This window comes from Labrus mixtus, chromosome 11, assembly GCF_963584025.1.
Source record: "Labrus mixtus chromosome 11, fLabMix1.1, whole genome shotgun sequence".
Classification (NCBI taxonomy): domain Eukaryota; kingdom Metazoa; phylum Chordata; class Actinopteri; order Labriformes; family Labridae; genus Labrus; species Labrus mixtus.
The window spans coordinates 29,084,301-29,106,281 of NC_083622.1; the positions used below are offsets into that span (position 1 = coordinate 29,084,301).

General features: G+C 41.0%; 1 protein-coding gene across 2 annotated transcripts in view; it reads right to left on the reverse strand.

Moving 5' to 3' along the window:
- The window catches only part of LOC132984393 (furin-like protease kpc-1), a 164,389-nt gene that overhangs the window by 63,259 nt on the left and 79,149 nt on the right, over positions 1-21,981 (reverse strand). For both annotated transcript variants that reach the window (XM_061051218.1, XM_061051219.1), the window contains exons 7-12: positions 8,894-8,931; positions 8,015-8,094; positions 7,318-7,406; positions 4,248-4,420; positions 3,374-3,589; positions 2,454-2,557 (exon numbers count right to left, since the gene is read on the reverse strand). In XM_061051218.1, coding sequence (XP_060907201.1) covers positions 2,454-2,557; positions 3,374-3,589; positions 4,248-4,420; positions 7,318-7,406; positions 8,015-8,094; positions 8,894-8,931 — 700 coding nt within the window. The remainder of the gene's footprint in view (positions 1-2,453; positions 2,558-3,373; positions 3,590-4,247; positions 4,421-7,317; positions 7,407-8,014; positions 8,095-8,893; positions 8,932-21,981) is intronic.

The window sequence follows — 21,981 nt, forward strand, 5'->3', positions numbered from 1 at the left end:
GCATCAATAGTTTAGATATCAACTACGTCCATCAGATACTTTCACAGCAAACTGCATCCCAAATGACAAATGTTCCATTTTATAAACATTGTGTAAGTAAATATACTGCGAGGCTTGTCATAGTGTCAGCTCACGGTTTTGATAAAATAACACAACGTAAAGCAAAACATTGCAAGGAAAGAGAGGTGTGGTTCTGTGATAAGTGTCAGGACAGTAGTGAAGTTGGCAATTAGAAGAAAAACTAACAAGGGGATTCATTCTGAAATCTAATGGCACATCAGTAAACTTGTACCAATTGGTTTGTATTTATGGGCAAATACAGCACATCCACAGACACTGGTAAATGTATGTTATTCAGTCAATTTCCTATATTTATAATCCAAAAACAACAGTGCAGGGTCAGCATTATCAGTTTGACTTGGACTGTTGGTCAAGCGAAATATATCACACCTAGCATTAATAACAATTACCAAATTTTAGGTTGGTCTGATCAGCTCCAAAAGATGTCGAGATATGAAGTTAAGGAGTGACAGAATAAGTTACATTCTAAACACTGGGACGAGGTTTCCAGTATGGCAAGAATTTATGATGGACCACCTTGTGGTTTGGTTTGGCTTCTGAATGCCTCAGAATGGAACTGTTACCTCAGCAGTGTGAAGTTAAGAGCAGTCCTGACAAAATGCGTTTTTTCACTCTTGGATTATTTCATTTAAAGGATTTCTGTTGGCCAAAAAATGTAAATTGCTATTTCAGAAGAGGAAAAAAAATAAAAAAAAATAAACTGCTTTTGTTCAGCTGGTGGCCCCTTAAACTAATATTTTGACTACTAAAATGTTTGTGAACCTCTAAATGAGAGCCACTGCTTTAACCCCTTTTGATTTGAGATCATCTAAATGCTGTTCCAGAGAATTTAAGACCAAGAGAAATCATTCTGGAAACATTTTATACATTTTATTTTCTGCATGCTTGGTGCTGGTTTTGGATGCTTTGTTTGAGGCTGGTTGTTTCTAGTGAATGGGGATCTGAGGGTAAAATAAACTGGGTTTGCATGAGTGTGTGAGAGAATGACAGAATATAAGAGTGAGTGTGATTGTGAGACATGTGGGGAGAAAGAGTGAGACACAGAATGAGCAAGTGTGAGAAACAGAGAAGGGAGAGAGTGTGTGAGAAAGATATAGAGACAGAGAGAGGGACCCTTGCTCCATAAAGACGTGAGCAGAATACTGCTGAATGCAGTGAGAGAGGTGATATATAGTTTAGTCAGTAGCAGCGGGTCACGACAAAGCCTTTAACAGTAATGTCCTGGGAGTCGCCTCGCCCAGGGGACCCGCGCTCCATTTTACAGCCAAGCGACTGAGACTGAGACGCTGTGGCATGACAGCTGGAGCAGTAAAGCTGGCCTCTAGTACCATCCATAACATGAAGGAGGCGTAGACGCCGCTGATACCACCACAAAACACCAGGCCCGAGGCCACGCGACAGCTGGTGAGTTAAGAGGGATGAAGAAAAAACGGGCTTGGGAAATGGTAGAAAGTGGCAAATGAGACAAAGGAGAGAGAAAAGAAGAATAAAGATAAGAGATATATTTGCAGCGAAGACTAGCAAAGATGATTTACACCTAAGGAGGAACTTAAATAGTTAAGGGGAAAGGTGGAGGAGTGACAATTTACACATCAAAGGTGCAAAATATGAATGTAAAAATCATCTGTAAATGGTAAATGGTAAAATCTTGTATAGCGCATTTCTGGTCTTCTAACTTCTCAATCCGCATGTCACACCTACACATTCACACACTGATGGTAGAGGTTTCTATGTAAAGGGACCATCAGAAGTAACTAATACCATTCATATACATTCATATGCCACCGCCTAAGCAGTGGGAGCAACTCGGGGTTAAGAGTCTTGACCAAAGGACACATCGGACATGTGGCTGCAGGAGCTAGGGATCGAAGACCCGACCTTCAGGTTAGGAGATGACCGACTCCACCAACTGTCAACAGTCTTTTGAAGTGCTGAAGTGTTTTCTAACTGACCGATAATTTATAATTAAGTAATTGTTTGAGATTCAAAAAGTTACATTTCAAAACATTGTCTCTCGGTTTTGAACCTGGGCTGCCCGCTTGGAGGACTACAGCCTCATTACATGGGGCGCGCACACTAACCACTGCGCCCACCAGCGCTCCCTGTCATATGTTTAGACTTAAAATAGTTTGAAATATAATAAAATGAATTTGACTTTCCCATTAATAAAGAAAAGACAGCCAAACAATCATCACAACCATGAAAAGAAATCAAAGTAAACACCATAGGACTGGGGACTGCGGCCCCTTAAAGAGTTAGCTCACGCATGGCCGTGTTTCTTGGGCAACACACCGACTACCTTCAGACTTCCACATCATTTATTGTGAAGAGAATAGCTGGTGTGCTGCGAGAATGGGCTGGTAGACACTCACTTTACTTCTAAGACGAGAGCCAGAATCCCAGCAGCAATCGGAGCAGCACTGGATGTTCCTGGAAAGTGTGTGACACAGCCATCAGCGATGTTGGTCACAGTGACCTGATGAGAGAACAAGCCAAAGATGCTACAAGATGCAATTATGTAGAAGTAGAATCAGTACATTAAGTGAAAAGATGGATGCAATGTGAGCTGTTCCTTCCAACTCCTTCTCTGAAACGTTTTTCTGTGGGAGGGTTTTTTGGAAAAGAATGCAGCTTTGTAGCAAATCAGGCCAGTTGAGTTCCCACACTAGCAGCTAGTATCAGATTTTTTATCTGTGTTGGAACACGTGCACGGTTTTACAGTGATGATAATTAAAACCCTACTTGTGTCTAGCCTGACCACCTCCTAAATGTGAGGTGGTAAAGGGCAGGAAATCTGAGACAAGGTTTATATCACATTGATCAGATTGGCCTCATGTTTCTGCAGCCCTGGAGTTTGCACTGCGTTTCTTCCTGGCTTTTTTCGTTGCCACCTCCGCCATCAACACCTCTGCTTCTTCCTCTCTCTTTCTCTTCTGCTACAGCCGCGCTTTACCTCCAATTAACACTCGTTTGCTTCCGTGTGTGTGTGTGTGTGTGTGTGTGTGTGTGTGTGTGTGTGTGTGTGTGTGTGTGTGTGTGTGCATGCCCAGAAGTCACCTAGGTCATTTGGCAGGCCTCTATAAATATCACACCAGTGGCTGCTCTTTAACAGGCTTCTCACAGCTAACAGGAGCCAAAGTGCAGGGCTGCTGCATGCACACACACACACACACACACACACACACACACACACACACACACACACACACACACACACACACACACACACACAGAGACCTCATTAATGATAAACACTGTTGTTAGATGTGTTAGGTGGTATATACACACTTACCAGAGGTAGTGAGGATCCCACGCCGGTCCCTGTCAGAGTAACGGCCATCACGCCGGGGCAGGGCTCACCAAAGAAGGCGGGCTTCCCCATTTGGGAGACAGCGCCAATGGCAATATTGTAGATGGAGTTAACATAACCATCTGCGCCGCAGTGGTCACGCATCGTTCCACCATTACCTGCCGCCCACACAAAGATGCTGCCCTTCCCACCTCTGCCCTGAAAACAGATAAACAGACATCAAAGTGAGGAGTGTGATTCATACAGAACGTTTCCATCAGGCGGTCAGCTGAGTGTTCTGAGTGTCACAAAACTATTTATGTGTGAAAATATTTAGACCTGAATAAGGCTCAATGTGGGGTCATTGCTTTTTCATATTTAAATGAATTGAAAAGAGAAACAACAATATGCAGAAGTTTGGAACTGAATGGTAAGCTATAGAACACTTTCTCATTGAGCTCTTGTAAAAAAAAATGAGCGTGAGGGGTTATAAATGGAACACAAAAAGGACCCCTCTCCTTGATGGCTTGCAGTTGTTTGACTAATTTAAGAGAGATTTTAAAGATTCATCATCATTTTGAATGTGCCGCTGGTGTTGTTAGGAGAAGCTGTGTAACTGTTGTCCAAAGCTTTCAGTAACACGGACCCTCCTTTGTTTGATAAAACACAGGGAAATAACCCAAAACTCCTCTCTTTCAAAAACACTTTGTAAGGAGAGTAATATTGTAAACCATTTCAATAGATAAGCATACTTAAAAGCATCGATATTATCCCCACTCTGGACATTTTGTCCTTTAAGTCGCAGCCCCACTGACAGTGTGGATGTCAGCTTTCCATCTGACAGACAGCAGTGTGAATTTGATAATAAAAGCCGTGCCTTGTGGGTTCCTAGCCAAAGGGCTTTCTCTGTCAGGCTGTGCGGCCCGTCCATCTCTGCCCCATCGTCCCGCGGGCCCCAGCTGCAGACGTAGATGTCGATGAAGTGGATGTTGAAGGTCAGCGCTGTGGCCTCCATGGCATCAGTGACAGTGCCGGCCAGCAGTCGGATACCTGGATGGATTGAGATGTACTCAGAGATCAGGATTCCATTGAAGGCTTGGGAAATAATTGAACAGATTATTTTCAGTAGTTTCTTACAGACACAAAGGTTCTGTTTGTTCATGCTGTGGACCTAAATGTGATGACCCAGGTACATACAGTTTAAATAATATATAATCTGTGTTTGCGATATTTAAATACACTTACATTAACTGGCCTGTAGTGGAGTCAGTTTCTGGTGTACTGTTTCTCATGTATCTGTGTTTGAGTGTCATGTTTGCCTGTTTTAGCTTCTTCTGTTTCTTCCTGTTTCCTCAATGATCTGTTTTTGTGTCTGCTTCTGAGATCTCATCATCTGTTTTCTGATGCTGTAAGAATTAAATTTTTGCCTTCTATCTCTGTTTTTGCTAGATTTTCATGCCGCTGCATGTGATTAGTGCAAAAAAATAGTAGTAGCTAGCACTTCCACACTCATTCATGATGGCATTTTCTGCTGCCTAGGGTCCATTCAATAACATCTAATATCCATCCTTTTAGACGTTAAGCGTTGTACAATGTTTATCATTTACCTGGTGTAGTACATGAAAGTGGGATATGTGTGTAAGAGACTCAGCATTTCAGTAATTGATTGATTGATTTATTGATTGAAATTTAAATGCAGAACACATTTTAATATAAATGGGAACAGAAATCAAACAAAGTCATGTTGCAAAATAACTACAGCAACTACAGCTTAAGCTGCCATGCAGTGTTATAATGTGACATGAGTTTTTGGTAATATAACAACGGTGAGAGAGAGCTGAGGTGGTGTTTTCTTCATGCACTTTAATATAATGGATGACACATGTACTTTTTTGTCAGTTGTACAATTGTAGCAAAAAGAGGCAGTAGCTCAGGCTGCAGCACCTTTTACTGGGAACAAATCCACTTGGCACAACAACAACAAGAGAGCAACAGCCAAAAGTGTGAGACTTGTGCTCTAATTGAATGAGCAACACTTCAGTGAAGCTGCTGATGCACTGCTTTGACACATTTAGAAGGAAACTTCAGTGTTATTCATCTGAGTGTTTGCTGGTTAATTAAACTTCAAATCATGATAAAATAAGCTGTATTCACTGCTTTGGGATGTTGTGGTTGTGTTCATTGAGTGCACCAAAACAATGGCCAGTTGTGGAAAGATATGCGCCAACTGTTAAAAGCTGCTGTGATGTCATTATGGAAGGTTAATCCGGCTGCTCATTTGCACCTGTCAAGACGAACATGTTTGAGTCAACAAAGCCAGAATCATATTGAGATGTGTTATTCCTGTGTATTTATCATCCATGTGAAGCACATTGAGCTTACGTGTAATGAAATGGGCTTTATAAATAAACATTCTATTCTATAATAAAAGTCCCCCCCCCCCCCCCATGAGTTCAAGAACGATGTTTTAAGAATTTTTACACATTTCTCTGCTGATCTGTATGCAATGCATTAACACGTGTTTCAAATGAAAAGGCATCCATATAACAAGTGATTCAGTCTTACATGTCGTCCTTCTCTTGAATACCACTCACTTAATGTTTACTGTTCAGACTAAACAAATCTAACAGGACAAAATAAATCCACTGAGATTTTGAACTAAGTTTTCAGAATGAGTCAGAGAGGCAGCGCTTCATCAGTCCACTGTATCAGACAATAAGCACGGCTCTCAGCAGCTCTCAGTGGTTCAACATGCATCTTTCATTTGGGTCCTGCTCCTTCATCTCCCATGTGCTAGATTCTGTTTATGAGTCGGGATAAAAGAGACACAGGAAGGTCAAATTAAAACTAACTGTGGAATAAGATTCCCGGTCTTGCCTCACAATTTATTTTAATTTTTGGTCGATTCTCCTCCAGCTGTGATCAGCCTCTGACAAATGATGGAGGGTCAAGAGTTAAAGATTTCAGGGCAGAGTTCAAATGTCAGAGTTCAGCCCGGGGATTCCTCTATTCATACTCCATGTTTCACACTGATGACACCATAGGATGAGATTGGTTTGGAGGATTGCGACTCTTTTCTAACTGAAAGACATCTTGTACTGCTCATTAACTCGTGTTTTATAGCACCTTTAGCGCACCGTATAAAATCTTTAATTTCACAACACCAAAAAATGGCCTTTCTTATGTAGTCGGTTCTTTCATCCTTTGCAGGTGTTACAGCCAACACTAAAAAAGCCATTACCACAGCTCCCACTAAAAACGGAGCTGTTAAATAGGGTCAGCACGGCTCAATAGAAACCAGCCACTGTGCAGTCTGCTCCGTTCACACAAACTAACAACCTTATACACACATACACATCCACCACATTGTTATGTGCATATGTATAAATTCATCTTACAGTTTTTTGAAATGTCATTCATAACTTATTAGCAAAAAGTATTTGAACAGAGGTATAACTTAATGGTAAATGGACTTGAGCTTGTTTCGCACTTTTTTAGTCTTCTGACGACTCAAAGCACTTTTACACCACATGTCACACCTACACATTCACACACTGAGGGCAGTGGTTTTATGTGAAGAGACCATCCGAAGTAACTAATCCCATTCATACACATTCATACACCGCTGACCAGTCACTACTACAGAATGTTGGCAAAAAAGAGTTTGAATGGTTTACTTCCTGAATGAAGTTAACGCTCAGTGACTCAGTAAGATACTAATGTTTATATACTAAGCATTTGTTCTGCAGAGTACAGTACAGCTGCTTTATAGCACAGATGGAAATAAGTCACTTTACAATAATGTTTTTCTCCCACAAGAGGAGCTACTTAGTAAGAATTATACTAAGAGTGTTTTTGGAAATGCCATGTCACAATCTTGGCCATTGCAATACACCCACAATGCACTGCCACCCACTGTCTAGATGAGGGTGCATTGTTTTCCTCACCTCCGATTCTGGCATTGAAGGCAATGCCCACACCGCAGTAGGAGTTGTTGGCCTCCATGGCAACTTCCCCTGCACACCGGGTGCCGTGGCTGAAACAGAGGGGAAGCAGGATGTTAGCCTCATACTGGGAATGAATATGCAAAGATGGAACGTTTTTTTTGTCACAAATTAGGACAATTACAAAAGTAGCACCCTGATGTGTAGGTTGGTACAGACAAACCCTCAAACCAAGGAGATTATTCTGCTGCTGATTGTATGCCTCAAAAGCAGTTTTCATACACAGCATTGAAAACATTGTAATGTCTTTATCAATATTTGGCACCTAGCCTATGTCAATGTTTGCAATGTACATATCTGATATAATATAACATTGAGTTCCATATTAATCATTGGGCTAATTAATCATGCACTAAGCCCTGCCCCCTTATTTATTTATCATTTCTGAGCATGTTAAGCTTTCAGTTCTCACAAGGCAGAATGACCTGTTTACAATGATGACAGCAGCATATTATCCACGCCGGACATCATTCATCATTTAATTTTACACAGAGTTGGACACAAGCAGACATTTTACAGCCTATCATCTAATGGATAACTGGTTTGGTAATTAAGCCATTGTTATCTCAATAAATGTATTGAGAAATGTTGTCTCTGGCTAACAATATTGTTATAGGAAAACAGATATAACAGATATCACCTGTTCTCCTCATTCCTGACAGGCATGGGATCATGAGACAGACCATGTGAAGCACACAGGTCAAAACTGGCGAGGGCCTCCTGTAATTCAGACAGAAAAAACAAATAAAGCACGTTGTGACATCACGCTTCTCTCATCTGGAAACATCAGAGTGACAAGACAGGAAACGAAGGAATCCCATGGAAAACTCTTGAAACAGGCACTTGAATTAGTCTGTCAACATTTCTCTTCTGACTGATGGCAGCCGCTGTCACTAAAGGGACGCCTGTGACTGCAGCTGAGACTATTCCTGCCTCATAAAAGTGAACATGTTTGAATGGCTTGTTTGCCAGTTTATATAGGCATAACTGGAGGAGGATGTCTTGGCAGCAAACAGTACAAGAGCAATTATGTATCTCTCTCTCGCTCTCTCTCTCTCTCTCTCTCTCTCTCTCTCCCTCCAGCCAGGCTTATCCCTGCCAGACAATCTGCTCTGACAAAGTACAAGTTGGCCTGTTTGCTTCGAACTGCCTATAGGATTATATATGACAAGGCATGAGCAAACAACACTGCCACTCCACATATGCTTCACGGATAGCCAGACTAACACCAACCTAACAGAATCAAACAGCTTTATCACTACAGGAAAAATCGATTATCTCAGGTAATTTTTACGTAATAAAAATGTTGGACATTTAAGAGAAAATCAATACACAGAATTCAGTCCAATGAAAACCCTCATATGCTTGTATACCAGCAATGATGGAAAACTGTAATCATATAACAAGACAGCTGAATCAGAAACAATATTAGATACCTACCCCTTAATCTCGTACATGAGATTTCTCAATCTGATTTGTTCTGCTTTTAGTTAAAAAAATAGATTTAAAGTCCACTTACAAAGTTTTTCTTCAGGTCCTTGTTTGTGTGATCTATACCTGGAAATGGAAAAGACAGTACGTTGTTAGCATGCCAAAAAAACAAATCATGATATAGGAAGTTAACATAAGGAGGAAAGTGAATTAATTTGTTTGCTTGAGACAAAGAAATACAAAATAATGTCTGTTCGATGTTCAGGTGACATGAAATGAGATCACACCTAAGTAAATGGATTGTTTCATTATTTTCATGGAAGGGGCTATTTTCAGTCATTCCTGCTTGCAGTGTGGTAGACAGGTCATTAAAACTTCAGAGTTTTTGAGTGCCTTACTAATTGGTGTAATTAATTTGCCAAACTGTACCAGCAGAGTCTAATTTCTAAAGCAACTTTAGTCAAGTTTCGGGCTTTGCTGTATGAGCTTTTGCACATGACTAATGGATTAGTGAAAGTGAAATATCTACACCCACAAATCTTAATTTTTCATTCCCCCCCCTTCCTTTAGTTCATACCTTTTCCTACATGTTTTTATTATCCTTGCTTTCCACATCAGTTGCCTACCCCCTCCCAATCCTACCCCTCTCCTCACCCAAACTACCCCCACCACCACCTCCTACGCCTCCTCCATCTCTGCTGCATCAGGGCTCCTGTGGTCTCAGCGAGAGACAAACGAATGAGGGCCCCAGGAGGGCCGCGCCTGCTCCGCTACACATCACTCACTCTCTCTTTCTCAATCACACACACACACGGGACCCGCCAGCCTTTGTCCCGAGCTCACAGTGCCTCCGGGTTGTCATGGAAACCTGCAGGCGGTTTTGCCGTTAAGGCCTGATTGTGTTCAGCTCAGGCGGGATGGAGCCCTGGGTTGGTGAAGCCTCATTGGAGCCTGCCATGCCATGCCATGCTGTGCCTAGCCACGCCAGGTCAAACTGCAATGTTCTCATACAGAACTACTGATGCTTCTTTCTCCACTTCATCCAGCAACAGAGACATTTCTTGTGCTGCAGGTAGGTTGGTTTAATTTTGTCATTCAAAGAAAAATAATCTAAAAAGTCAGATCTGTATTTTAACCCTGTTATTAGCAGATTTGATAAAGCTTAATCCCAAATCAGTGATGCAGTTGTTGTCACTGATAACGCCAATGAAGGTGTATGAAGGCTGTAAACAGCCATGTTAACTTCTCTGAAAAATTGTGTAACCAATCACGTGTTTTTTTAAATGCCAGCAATGAGCTTCACCTCAAAAGAAGTCAGTGAACATTATGTTCAAAGCAAACTGCTTGTGAAACAGGTACATTTTAGACAGCTTCTGAGCTCTGCACAAGACAAGAACTAGCCAATAAACAAACACAGCCAACTGGGCTAAGTAGAAGCCACACCACGCTGCAAGTACATCCATTTGTAAGTTTGTAAGCACTACTGAATTTGATGATGAATTCAAGTTGTATGTTTTAACACTTTTTTTCACAGCCTGTATCATCAGGTGAAAAAAAGCAAACTGAGAAAGTGCCTACCACTTAGTGATTAAACTACTTCCTTTTGTGTGTTTTTTGTATCCGCTGTAATTTCTAAGAAGAAATGGTAAAAAGAAGCTTCTTATGATACTGAGACTATTCCACTAGAAGTTTTCTTTTTCTCAGGGGAACAAATGTGTTGTGTTGATGTTTTGAGAAAGAACTCTCTGGCCAACTTTCCTTCTTGTCTAAGCGAAGTTGAATTGAAGAACACATGGCAAAGTCAGGATGCTGAATATGTCTTCTGTGTTCTTATTTAAAGTGTGGGTAATACAGCTGTATTGATCAACACGAGGTCTTCTTATGGAGAAAAAAATATTCATAATTAAAATTCCCTTTATGTTGATCTACTATCCTTTCATGATCCCAACACTTACAACAGTAACCCTAAAATAATGTGTTGGTTAAAAGCAAGAAAAGTCAAGATGATTTTTAGAATAAATAAAAAAATAAACAAAAAACGCTTGTTGGATACAGTTAAGGTAGTTGAGCACATGCATCTGATCTCACAATTATTGGCGACAACTTTTTAGTCTTTATAAATGAAAAGTTTATTCCTGAATATATAATAAAAGTGTCTTTTAGAATGGACATGTCTAACAGACTCAGCCTGCCATTCTACACAAACGACTCTATGGGTATTTGAAAAGGGAGGCTTTTCTGCATAAAGAGCTTATTTATGTTGCAACTGAATAATAACAAATACACCTCAACACTCACCTAGCTCGTGTCTTTCTATGTGTGTGTGTGTGTGTGTGTGTGTGTGTGTGTGTGTGTGTGTGTGTGTGTGTGTGTGTGTAAGAAGCTGAGAAAAATAAACAATTACAAACAGTCACACCTGCGTTTATAAAGTGACACCTTCATTTTTCTGTTTGGGATGGAGATATCTTTGTGAATCATTGTCAGGCTGTAGTATCCAAACCCTCCTCTGACTGAGTCCGTGTCACTCTCTTACTGCTCACATGTGTTTTGGAAATAGTGATGACTTGTGATGTGTTGTAGATTTGTGTTATACAAATAAGTTAATGGCAGGAAATGGCAAAAGTGAATTTGAAGCTAAATGAGAAACAATTGTCAAAATGAACAAATTAATTCAGCAGCTTTGTCCACAGTTTTCACAAATATATTCTCTAGCGGAAATTTTAAGTGGCATGTAGCTGTCATATGATCTGAGTACCAATGGAAGGTCTTGCTGGTTTAACAGCTGTGTGCACAGATGTGTAGTTGAATCAGGTTTGACATGTTACACAGCATTAGCATGTTCTCAGAGCCTACAGTGTGTGTCACAAGGGTCAATGTGAGCATCAAAATACAGAGACATCAAGTATTTATAAGGCTGATATGAGTGGAAAAAGAAGTCAGTCTCAGGTAGCAACATACTGCCATATATACAGCTATAAACATACTCCAACACAGTCCAAGGTCTTCTGAGTGTGAAAGTAGAAAGCCACGTCCCACAGTTAGATGAAACACTGTAGGTGGTGGAGCCAATGCAAAACCTTCCATGAATACAAATGCTTTGAACCTGGCTGCCCCCTTCTAGATTGTGATTGTGCAGGTGTGTGTGTGCCTGCGTTTGCTGCTCTGCATGTGTGTCAGCATTCAGCGGCAGCAGCTGCACTCTATCTCCTTGCTCCGGCAGCATTCACGCTGGTCCTCAGGGTCAAACACACACACACAAATCAGACACAGAGATGTGTCGGAGGCCATTTTGAGCCGACGCTGAGTCGTGCCTGAGCCGCTGCTGAGAAAATGAGCCAACATCACTTCAGAGGAGGCCCCAGCTACACCTGAGGCCCCCCAGCTGGCTCTCGCCGCTTAGCTCTCCTCGTTACTGTACAGAAGAAAAAAAGAAGCAAAAGTCAACAGGCTGCCTCTGTCACTGACAGGTTTAGGACGAGGGCTGAGACATATACCGATATTTCTGTAACGAAGCTGTACACTGCTGATAATTTCATTTGCAAGTGTGAAAAGAAAAGGAAAGGTGTACGTGTGAGTGAGAGAGAGCTGCAGAGTGACAGGGGTGTGTATCACCACCCGCCAAGGGTGAGACTTCCTGGCCCTACACCTCCGTCTCATTAATCAGCTCGGTATTTAAGAAGGGCTGGAGTGGACACTTGCCTGTAATTAGCTGGCTTTGTCAAGGATGTGTGTGTATGTGTGTGTTTAAAAAGTGAATGGCAAAGAGAAATCTTTGGGGGGGGGGGGCTGTTTGATGAGTGATACAGGGTGGAAGGTTTGAGTTGGAAGGATGTAGAAGTAGCGTGGGTGATGGAAAGCCTGGCACAGGGAGGAAAGAAGAAGAGGACATGAGTGAAAAGAAGAAGACAAGTTGGAGGAAGAAGAGGAAGGGAGAAAGGGAACTGTTTAGAGTGGTGGGGGGGAGGTGAGGGAAAAAAAAGATGAAATGAAAAATGAAAGGAGGCAGATAAGAGGAGACTGAAGGGAAATGACAGCAAGGATAAGATGCAAAGAGAGACAGGGACAGCTCAGAGGGGAGGTGGGGATGGAAAAGAGGTTGACTTCTAAAGTGGGACATTAGTATTCAAGCGGCATGCATTCACTGCCCCCTCACCACACCCCGCTGCCCCGTCTGCCCAGCGGCCAGCTCTCCTTCTGAGGTGGACGCAGACACAGAGCTGGAGGTGGCAGAGGAAATGTGTGTGTGTTTGTGTGTTGGCACTTAAGTTGGTCACAAACCAAAACGCATCCTTCAATGGAGATTTCCACTTTAGAGAAATATCTTTATTTTCCCATCTTGTGTGGGTTTAGTGTGCTTTCAGCTACAACCTCACTCTTATTACCTTTAAAATTGATAATCAAAGTTTTACATCAAAGTTAAAACATTTTCTGTCAGTGGGAATGATTTGAAAATTCTTGTAAGTCAACACAAGTGCAAATCTGTAAAGTAGCACACGCCTACATACGCAGATAGTGATCCAAGGAGGGTAGACATACAGTAGAGCAACAGGAAGGAAGTGAGAAAAAACTGTAAGACTAACTACCCTGGCAACAGTGCAGTGAATGATTGAATCATATAACTGAGGCAGGGAGGCCAGTGTGGATAAAAAAATGGCATTTGTAGACGCAATTCCTAAATGAGTACATATACAATTAACTTATTCATTTGTATTAGAGTAGTATAGTAGAGTTAGTATTTTAATTAAAAAAATATCAAAACATAAGGGTTGTGTCCAATGGATAACCCTTGTACAAATCTTTTTCAGTAGCAAATCTTTGTGTGTCCATCTATTGCAGTTTTGTACAATAATTGACAGTTTGGGTATTTAATGGACAATAAACACATTCCCTTCAACAGATTCTGCTTCAGTATAAACAGTTTCCACTAGGACAGCAGTTCTTACAGAGTTACAAAATAGTCAAAAACCTGTATGAGTTTTGTGCCACAGTTACTCAGGTATAACATTAAGGTAGTTAGGCAGAGAGTACATGTGCAGATTCATATTAAATAGTAAATGGACTTGTACCTGTAATGCCATTTTCTAGTCTTCTGACTACTCAAAGCACTTTTACACTGCAGGTCACATCCACACATTCATACCCATTCACACACTGATGGTAGAGGCTGCTGAGTAAAGAGTCCATCAGTATTAACTCATCCATTCATACACATTCACACACTGATGGTAGAGGCTGCTGAGTAAAGAGTCCATCAGTATTAACTCATCCATTCATACACATTCACACACTGATGGTAGAGGCTGCTGAGTAAAGAGTCCATCAGTATTAACTCATCGATTCATTCACATTCACACACTGATGGTAGAGGCTGCTGAGTAAAGAGTCCATCAGTATTAACTCATCCATTCATACACATTCACACACTGATGGTAGAGGCTGCTGTGTAAAGAGTCCATCGGTATTAACTCATCCATTCATACACAGTCACACACTGATGGTAGAGGCTGCTGAGTAAAGAGTCCATCGGTATTAACTCATCCATTCATACACATTCACACACCACAGATGAAGCAGTGGGAGCTACTTGGGATTAAGGGTCCGCCCAAGGACACATTGGACATGTAGCTGCAGGAGTTGGGGATGGAACCCCTGACCTTCCGGTTGAGAAACGACCGACTCTACCACTGAGCCACAGCCGCCCCTACTGAAAGACTCCTCTCTCTTGCCCCTATCTTCAACCTAGCATCCATTGTATGTCAAAAATCAAATCCTCTTGTTGCAATTCAATACAGTACTTAATGGCTCCAATAGTACAGTTCTGATTTTCTTTTGTAATACTTTCATGTCTTTAATAGCTTTTAAATGTATAAATCTGTGTTTCTTGCTTTTTTGGAATAGAACACTAAATAAATATATACAACAACAGACCACTGTTCATATGTAGAAACACATAACATCGAGAAAGTCTCCTGATAAGGGAGTCCAATGTTTTACAATAATTGGCAGTGTTTGACACTCAACGCTTTGTTGTTTTTGTCTATTTATGTGATAGTTTCAAAATTACATTTTTGAAAAGATTTTTAAATTGTTTGGACTGCAAAGTTTAATTTGCAGAAGATTTGATGATGTTTCAAATCATTTTAGTGATAGGTTTGCTTTCAGAAATCATCAGAAACAAACAGTCAATTCCTCACAGCTCCCTGATGCAGCAAGTACAAGTTCTTTTTTCTTCCTGCTAAACTCCTTCTCTGGTCTCCTCCACTGCTTTGCTCTCATTTGACTAATTATATTCACAGAGACTGGTGTTGACAAATTCATTTTGAAATCCATTAGTCCTGTGGCGTTGTTTAAACAATGTGCACGTTAATGTCCATTGCTTTAATACCCCTGATTCACATTCTAATAGCCGTCTGATAAATCAGGTTATCTGCGACACCTTCTACACGCCGTGAAGAGCGGAAATTAGAGAATTATTAACTATCTGTGGTGTTCTGTCGTGTCCGGGTGTGCTAGGAAGAAGAGGAGAGGTGATGACGGGGGGGGGGGGGGGGGGGGGGGGGAGAGACACACAATGATGGAGACAGAGCAGAAGAATTAGAGGGATGAGTGAGGTTAAAAAGAGACCAGAGGGAAAAACAGAGTGAGAAAGAGATAACAAGGAACACAAAGAGCCGTAGGACAAAGTGACAGTAACTGGAGCTGAGAGTAAAACAAACATTAAAGAAGAGGGACTGAGGGCAGAAACAGAAGAACATACTGTACAGAGGGAAACAAGTAGATGATCAGTTAAAAACAGTGTGTAATAAACATTCTTTTTAAGCCCCTCCATTGATCCTTCCTTTTCTATATGTTATATATCACAATATCTTTTGACCAGCAACATGACTTATAATGAGTTGTCATTTCAAATGTTCTGACATCTCACCCATAGGAGCAGGTACAAGAGACAGATTTAGCATAGTTGAATGATACATTATTACATTAACTACTTTTCATAAGGCATTTAGAGTAACTTATAGTACATCTCTGGATAGCTGAAAGGTTGACAATATAAGTCTTTTTGTTTAATTGTGACCATGACAGTATAACCAGGAGGATTACATTGGTCGATTAACAGAGTTATGTGTGCATACAGATATTTAGCCATCAACAGTGTTTGCTTCTTACGTTACATCATATTCCAAAAAAGGTTGAGACAGGTTAAACTATTTTGCTGGAGGACCAATCATTGTGCCTCTAGTAGTGTCCAGGCGTGTCATTTGAATGAATGAGGGGGCTGAGCTCTAAAGTCTGTCCAAATATCTTAAATCCACTGGTAAAAAAAGACACATCATGTGTGTTTTTCCTTTCCACAATTGTTCCTCCTGCTCTCTGAGTGGATCAACCTGATGATGATCTCAACATCCCCACTACCTCCTCAGTCTGTTTCAGCAGTTCCACCTCCTACCTCCTCCAATCTCTTGCCCCCCCATCTTCAACCAAGTCTTAACTGTTTCTCCTACTCATATCTCTCTTCCTGCTGTCCCTCCTCCCTCCTCCTTCCCCCTCTATAACAGAAGGAGAGAGTGTGTTGGTGTCAGTAGCCCTGCCTGTGGTGCTCGCTGGAGAGTGTGGATTAGACACACAGTCCTGATTAGCTACTTGTTTACCTACCAGCTCCACCACTACCCTGACCACAGGCCTTCAAGGGCAACACCAGTTGATCATCTCCCAACACACACCAAAGCACACACACACACCCACACACACAAAAAACAGCAAGTAGACGTCTCGAGCCATTCTTCTGTGAGTGCGCATGTGTGCTGTGTGTGCCATCGTGCCCCCATTGAGTCGCCCACCATGGCACAGGGCTCTTAATTAAGAGGAGTGTGTGTGTGTGTTCTGGGGGCGGAGCAGCTGGCAGGAGGCACTTGGGCCAGAGAACATCTGCAGGAGGCCGCATTACACACACGCCTGCACATAAAATCACAACATACATAGAGAGAGAAAGCCACCTATAAACACATTCACAGCACACACATCACCACTTGGCAACCCGCACCCCTGAGAACGCAGAAAAATACTTGCAAGTACACACTCACAAACCCGTTGGATGCTGTCATCGCCACTACCACCACACCAGTGGGATTGTCACCATAGCAACCCAGGACTGGTCATGTCACCCAGGTTTTGTGTGATGGGTGACTGCAAGAGAAAGTGAGAGATAGGCAGGCGATAAAAAGAGCAAAAGACAAAGACAGAGCGCGAGGGGCATCAAATACCCTCCACAATGCACGCTTCAGTCCTGAAACAAAAGGGCAAACTGAGAGAGAGAGAGAGAGAGAGAGAGAGAGAGAGAGAGAGAGTCCAAAGGCATCTCATCCCATGGGCAGCTCTGGATGTGAGGAGGTCAGCGGCTTAGAGGACTTCAGACGCACCACAGGGCCCTCAGAAGTCAGTCTCTTTTTTCAATAAGTCAAGAGGAGCTATATAGTTGTGTAACACACACACAGAGGCACACACACTTAAACACAGGCACATATGTGATGTCATCAAGAGGTGGAGAGGGATTATGCTATGGGGGAAAAGGCTACACCTGAGGGTGAAGGATTTAAGGATCATATGAGCCTTAGAGAGTTTTCTTTATCTCCTGCTGTTATCTGTGTTAGCTCTTGTAAAGTGTGAAAATACCTTTTACAACATTTAGAAAAAAAGAAATGCACATAAAAACATGAATAGAGAGGGTAATATTCACCAATTCACATTCAACCTTCCTCAAATTATTACTTGACATGAGTCAAGCATTTATTCATCTTTTATTATGTTTGTCATGTCATCCTTGTTTTTAGAAATGAACTAACTCTGGGCGTCAGGAAGTAACTTCCTTTAAGACAGCATGAAAGGTATCATGAGAATAATACTTTGATGGTTGTATTCTATCAAATGGATACTAGTCAGCTTGTATTTGTGCAGCAGATAGGTCTCTATGTGAGAACTGAGTTAAGTGGATGATCCCAAATCATCTGGCTGCTCTAACTCAACTTTTGGGCCTCTGGCTGAACGATTGTTATGTTTTCCTTTTTGATATAGTAAAAATAAAACATGAGTTAAATGATCAAAAATCCTGGACTGCCACATTTAAACTATCTGTTGCTTTAAATTGCAGTATATCTATTGCTCTAATTTTGAGAATATTGGAAATACCAATACTATATTAAACTGAGAAGAGCTTAACTGGTGTCTGAACCTTCGTCCCGCATGGAAAAGTTAAAGTTAACACGTGCAACCAACCAATCATCCAGACTATGTCCGTTTACAGTGACTGTTCCAGGGTTTTCACTATTAATGCTATAATGATGTTTAAAGACTGGACATTGATTACATTTGAATCAGTCAATGATGGTGTTTTGTTACATAACAGTGATAAGGGTTTATAAGCTGCTAGTTAATAGTGTTATTTAAAGGTGCACTGTGGAGTTTTGGTAGAGAAATGTGAAAGTTGGAGAAATGTACAGATTCTGTGGTATATGTTCATAACTCTAAACACAAACTGTCCTTAGAGGAAAATTTGGTCCCTGGATCATTGTTTGAAGATAAAATGCTACGCGAGAAGTTATGGTGGTGGGCTGCAACAGTTGGAACCGTAACTCTCCTGGTAGATTTTTAGCTCTAAACAGAGTTCCAGGGACCCATTTTTTCCTTTGAGTAAAGTTTGTGTATTTAGTTCAGAAAATAAAGAATAGAATTGTTTCACTTCTCCAACTTTCAAATTTCACAACCAAATCTCCATAGTGCACCTTTCAGGAGTCATTTAGAAGTGTGAGCGATCTCTTTTTCACAAAAAGCTAAATGTTGGTAGTGAGGAAGGCAAAGGTTGATAAAAGTCAACTCTGTCTACTGAAGGTAAAAGGTCAAAAGCAGCAGTATAATCCATCGAGTCTCTCACTGTACATGAGTTGAAAAAGGTCTGTAACCACAAACACATGCATATGTCTGCAGCATTTCTACAGGCTTCAATAGCCTGTGTATTAATGTCTCAGCATGTGGCAATGAGTGAGCGTGCATAACCTTTAGTCTCTGCCCCATGTGGATACAAACGCATGCGATTCTTTTTTTATGTTCATGACTGTTTGTGTGTGTGTGTGTGTGTGTGTGTGTGTGTGTGTGTGTGTGTGTGTGTGTGTGTGTATGTGTGTGGGAGTGTGTGAAAGAGATGTTGTGTGACATAAGATTTATGCATATTCATTAATCAATATTTTTGCTCCTTGGGCTGTTCGATACAGAATCGATTTGCAGCCAGAGCCTAGAGCGTACGTGCTTGACCCTTGACCCCAATAAAACAATAATATGCCTCCATAAAAAAACAATGTGTCCCCAGACTGTACAGACTGGGCAAGAAGCTATTGAACTGAAGCAGAAAGCCACGCTAGTCCAGACCATTACGACAAAGACTAAGTGTTTGGAGCATTTGAGTTCATTTTCCTTTTTCTAGGACCAGACTAAAACAGTTGAGTCGTCGCCTCACAACTGGAAGGTCGTGGGTTCGATCCCCAGCTGATCCACATCTGATGTGTCCTTGGGCAAGACACTTAACCCTGAATTGCTCCCCCTGCTTCAGTGGCGGTGTATGAATGGGATTAGTAACTTCTGATGGATGATACTTCATAGAGATCACTACCATCAGTGTGTGAAAGGGTATGAATGTGTAGGTGTGACAGGTGGTGTAAAAGCGCTTTGAGTAGTCGGAAGACTAGAAAAGCGCTATATAAGCTCAAGTCCATTTACCTTAAGTATAATAGTTTAATCAACTTTTTGCTAACAACAACTTTTAATTCATATAGTGGGTTTGATTAGAACCACAAGATTAAAATGGAAAGACAATCTGAGAGGTTTTAAACCAAACCAGAAAGTTCAACTAGCATAGTCCGTTAGCATAAACCTTACAGATGACCATGGATCTGATCTGGGGTAAGAAGACATCCTCTTTGTAATGTCTATCAGCTATATTACTTACTAAGGTGAGTGTAAATGATACTACTTCTTAAAGTTCAAGCTTTACTCAAAATATTTTGACATAGTCTGGGACATTCAAGCTGCAAGAAGAGAACGAGGAAGTGTCTCAACATGAGCAGTTCAAGTGAAACTTGTGAAGAAGAACATTTGTTTGCAACTACAACTAAACCAGCACAGTAAGAGTGAGGAAATGAACACATTGTATGATTAATTTACACACTCTACACACATAGAAGATCATAAACACATGCATAATGTGTTTGTGAGCCAGTGCATGCATGATGGTGTGTGAGAAATATAGCAATGAAAACATACTCTGGTTCCAGGCAAATTCCGCATTAATGATGGACTGAGATTAGCTCTTGTGGTGGGATCAAATACTCTGTCTGCTAAATAATGTAGAGTACTGGGCCAATGACAGTCCCTTATGGATCAGAGAAGGAAGCCTAATGTATAGCAGGTACTGAAAGTATGTCAGCAACCACTGAGTAATACTCTGGGGCTGGTGGAAGGATCACTGCCAATAAATACAGTAAGTGTGTGTGTGTGTGTGTGTGTGTGTGTGTGTGTGTGTGTGTGTGTGTGTGTTTGAGCAATTCTGCATGAGCATATTTGAGGTTGTGTGAGACCAATAGTGCATGTGCATATGAGCGTGCACGTGTGTTTGTGACTGTCTGCAATGTGTCATTCATCAATAATGTACAGCTCTTGGTTCTCCCCTCTTCAAAGCTAGTGATGCTCTGCTGTTCCACATAATTAACTCTGGTTCTAACACGCACACTAACAGAGATATATATAGTTAGGTATAAAAAACTGATAGATATGCAGATATAAATGCAAACTCTTACCCATCCACAAAAAATCTTCAACAGAAAAATGGTCCCAAACTCTTTTTTTACTGTATGATTTCAATAGAAAATGTATGAGATGTAGATGTAAAATTGCTGATTACTGAAAAATTATCAGTGAATGAACTCAAATATATGATATCAAATATGAAGGCAGTCCTCGGGGTGTCTTGAGATATATTTGCAGAAAACGTCTGCTAAGAATCTGTGATTAAAGAAAGAAGACAAAATAAATCAACCTCTTATGATCTAGCTCTCGATGCAGTTTTGCTTTAACCAGGCTGTTGAAACACATGATGGTAAACCCATCTTCAATGCTGCCTCTGCTGTGTGGAATCCATTTTCTGGTACCAGAGCTGTAATAAAAACATCCATTTAAGACAGCAGAGGCTGGTATGATAGTGATTATCATTTATCATTAAACATATTATATACTTCTCTTTTTCTCTGGAAGACATGTAAAACTGTCATTTAAAGCTAAAGGGCAAGCTGACCTGAAAACATCAGATGCTCCGCTGTCTGGGCAGAAATGTAAATCATGCAGACTTGGCAATTAAAACTGCACAGAATACCACTATTATCCAAGTCCCATTCAATGCATTCAGATGCTGTTTACCATTCTGCGCTTAGATTCATTACCGGTGATAGCTACATGACTCACCACTGCATTCTTCATAATAAAGTTGGTTGGCCCTCCCTCACTGAGAGACACAATAACCACTGGCATCTTTTTATCTATAAAGCCCTGACGAAGCTTCCATCATATATCACCGCCTTGTTACATCTGAACCCTGGTCCATTTTTAACCCGCTCGAGAGAGAGAGGCTGGTTCTCCAGGTTCCTCATGCCAGGACTGACCTGGGGAAAACTGCTTTTAGTGTTAGTGCTGCAAACTCCTGGAACATTTTACAACAGGACCTCAATTTGAGCACTTTTATCCCTTATGGACACTTTAGAAATATTATTTTAAACCGCCCAATACCTGACTGTAACTGTTTTATTTGATTTTAATTACTGACTTATCACTGTAGTCATTTCAAAGGAAATTATTATCACAAATCTGGTAAATATCTCATTCACATTCAGTCCTTGATTTTTCCACTAACTCACTTCTTTTGCCCTCATACTCAAGATTTACACCTTGAGCAGGAGCAAAGTACAAAGGTCAAAAGTGACTAAAGAGACAAAAAAACACATTGTTACTTTTTTGTGTTTTGTTCATTATATTAAAAACATACTGCAAAACTCATAGCTACACTTGTTCTGTCTTCAGAGGCACCTTGTATTAAAATAATTACTGATTGCAGGTCGTCAGATCAGGGCCAAACCATGCCTG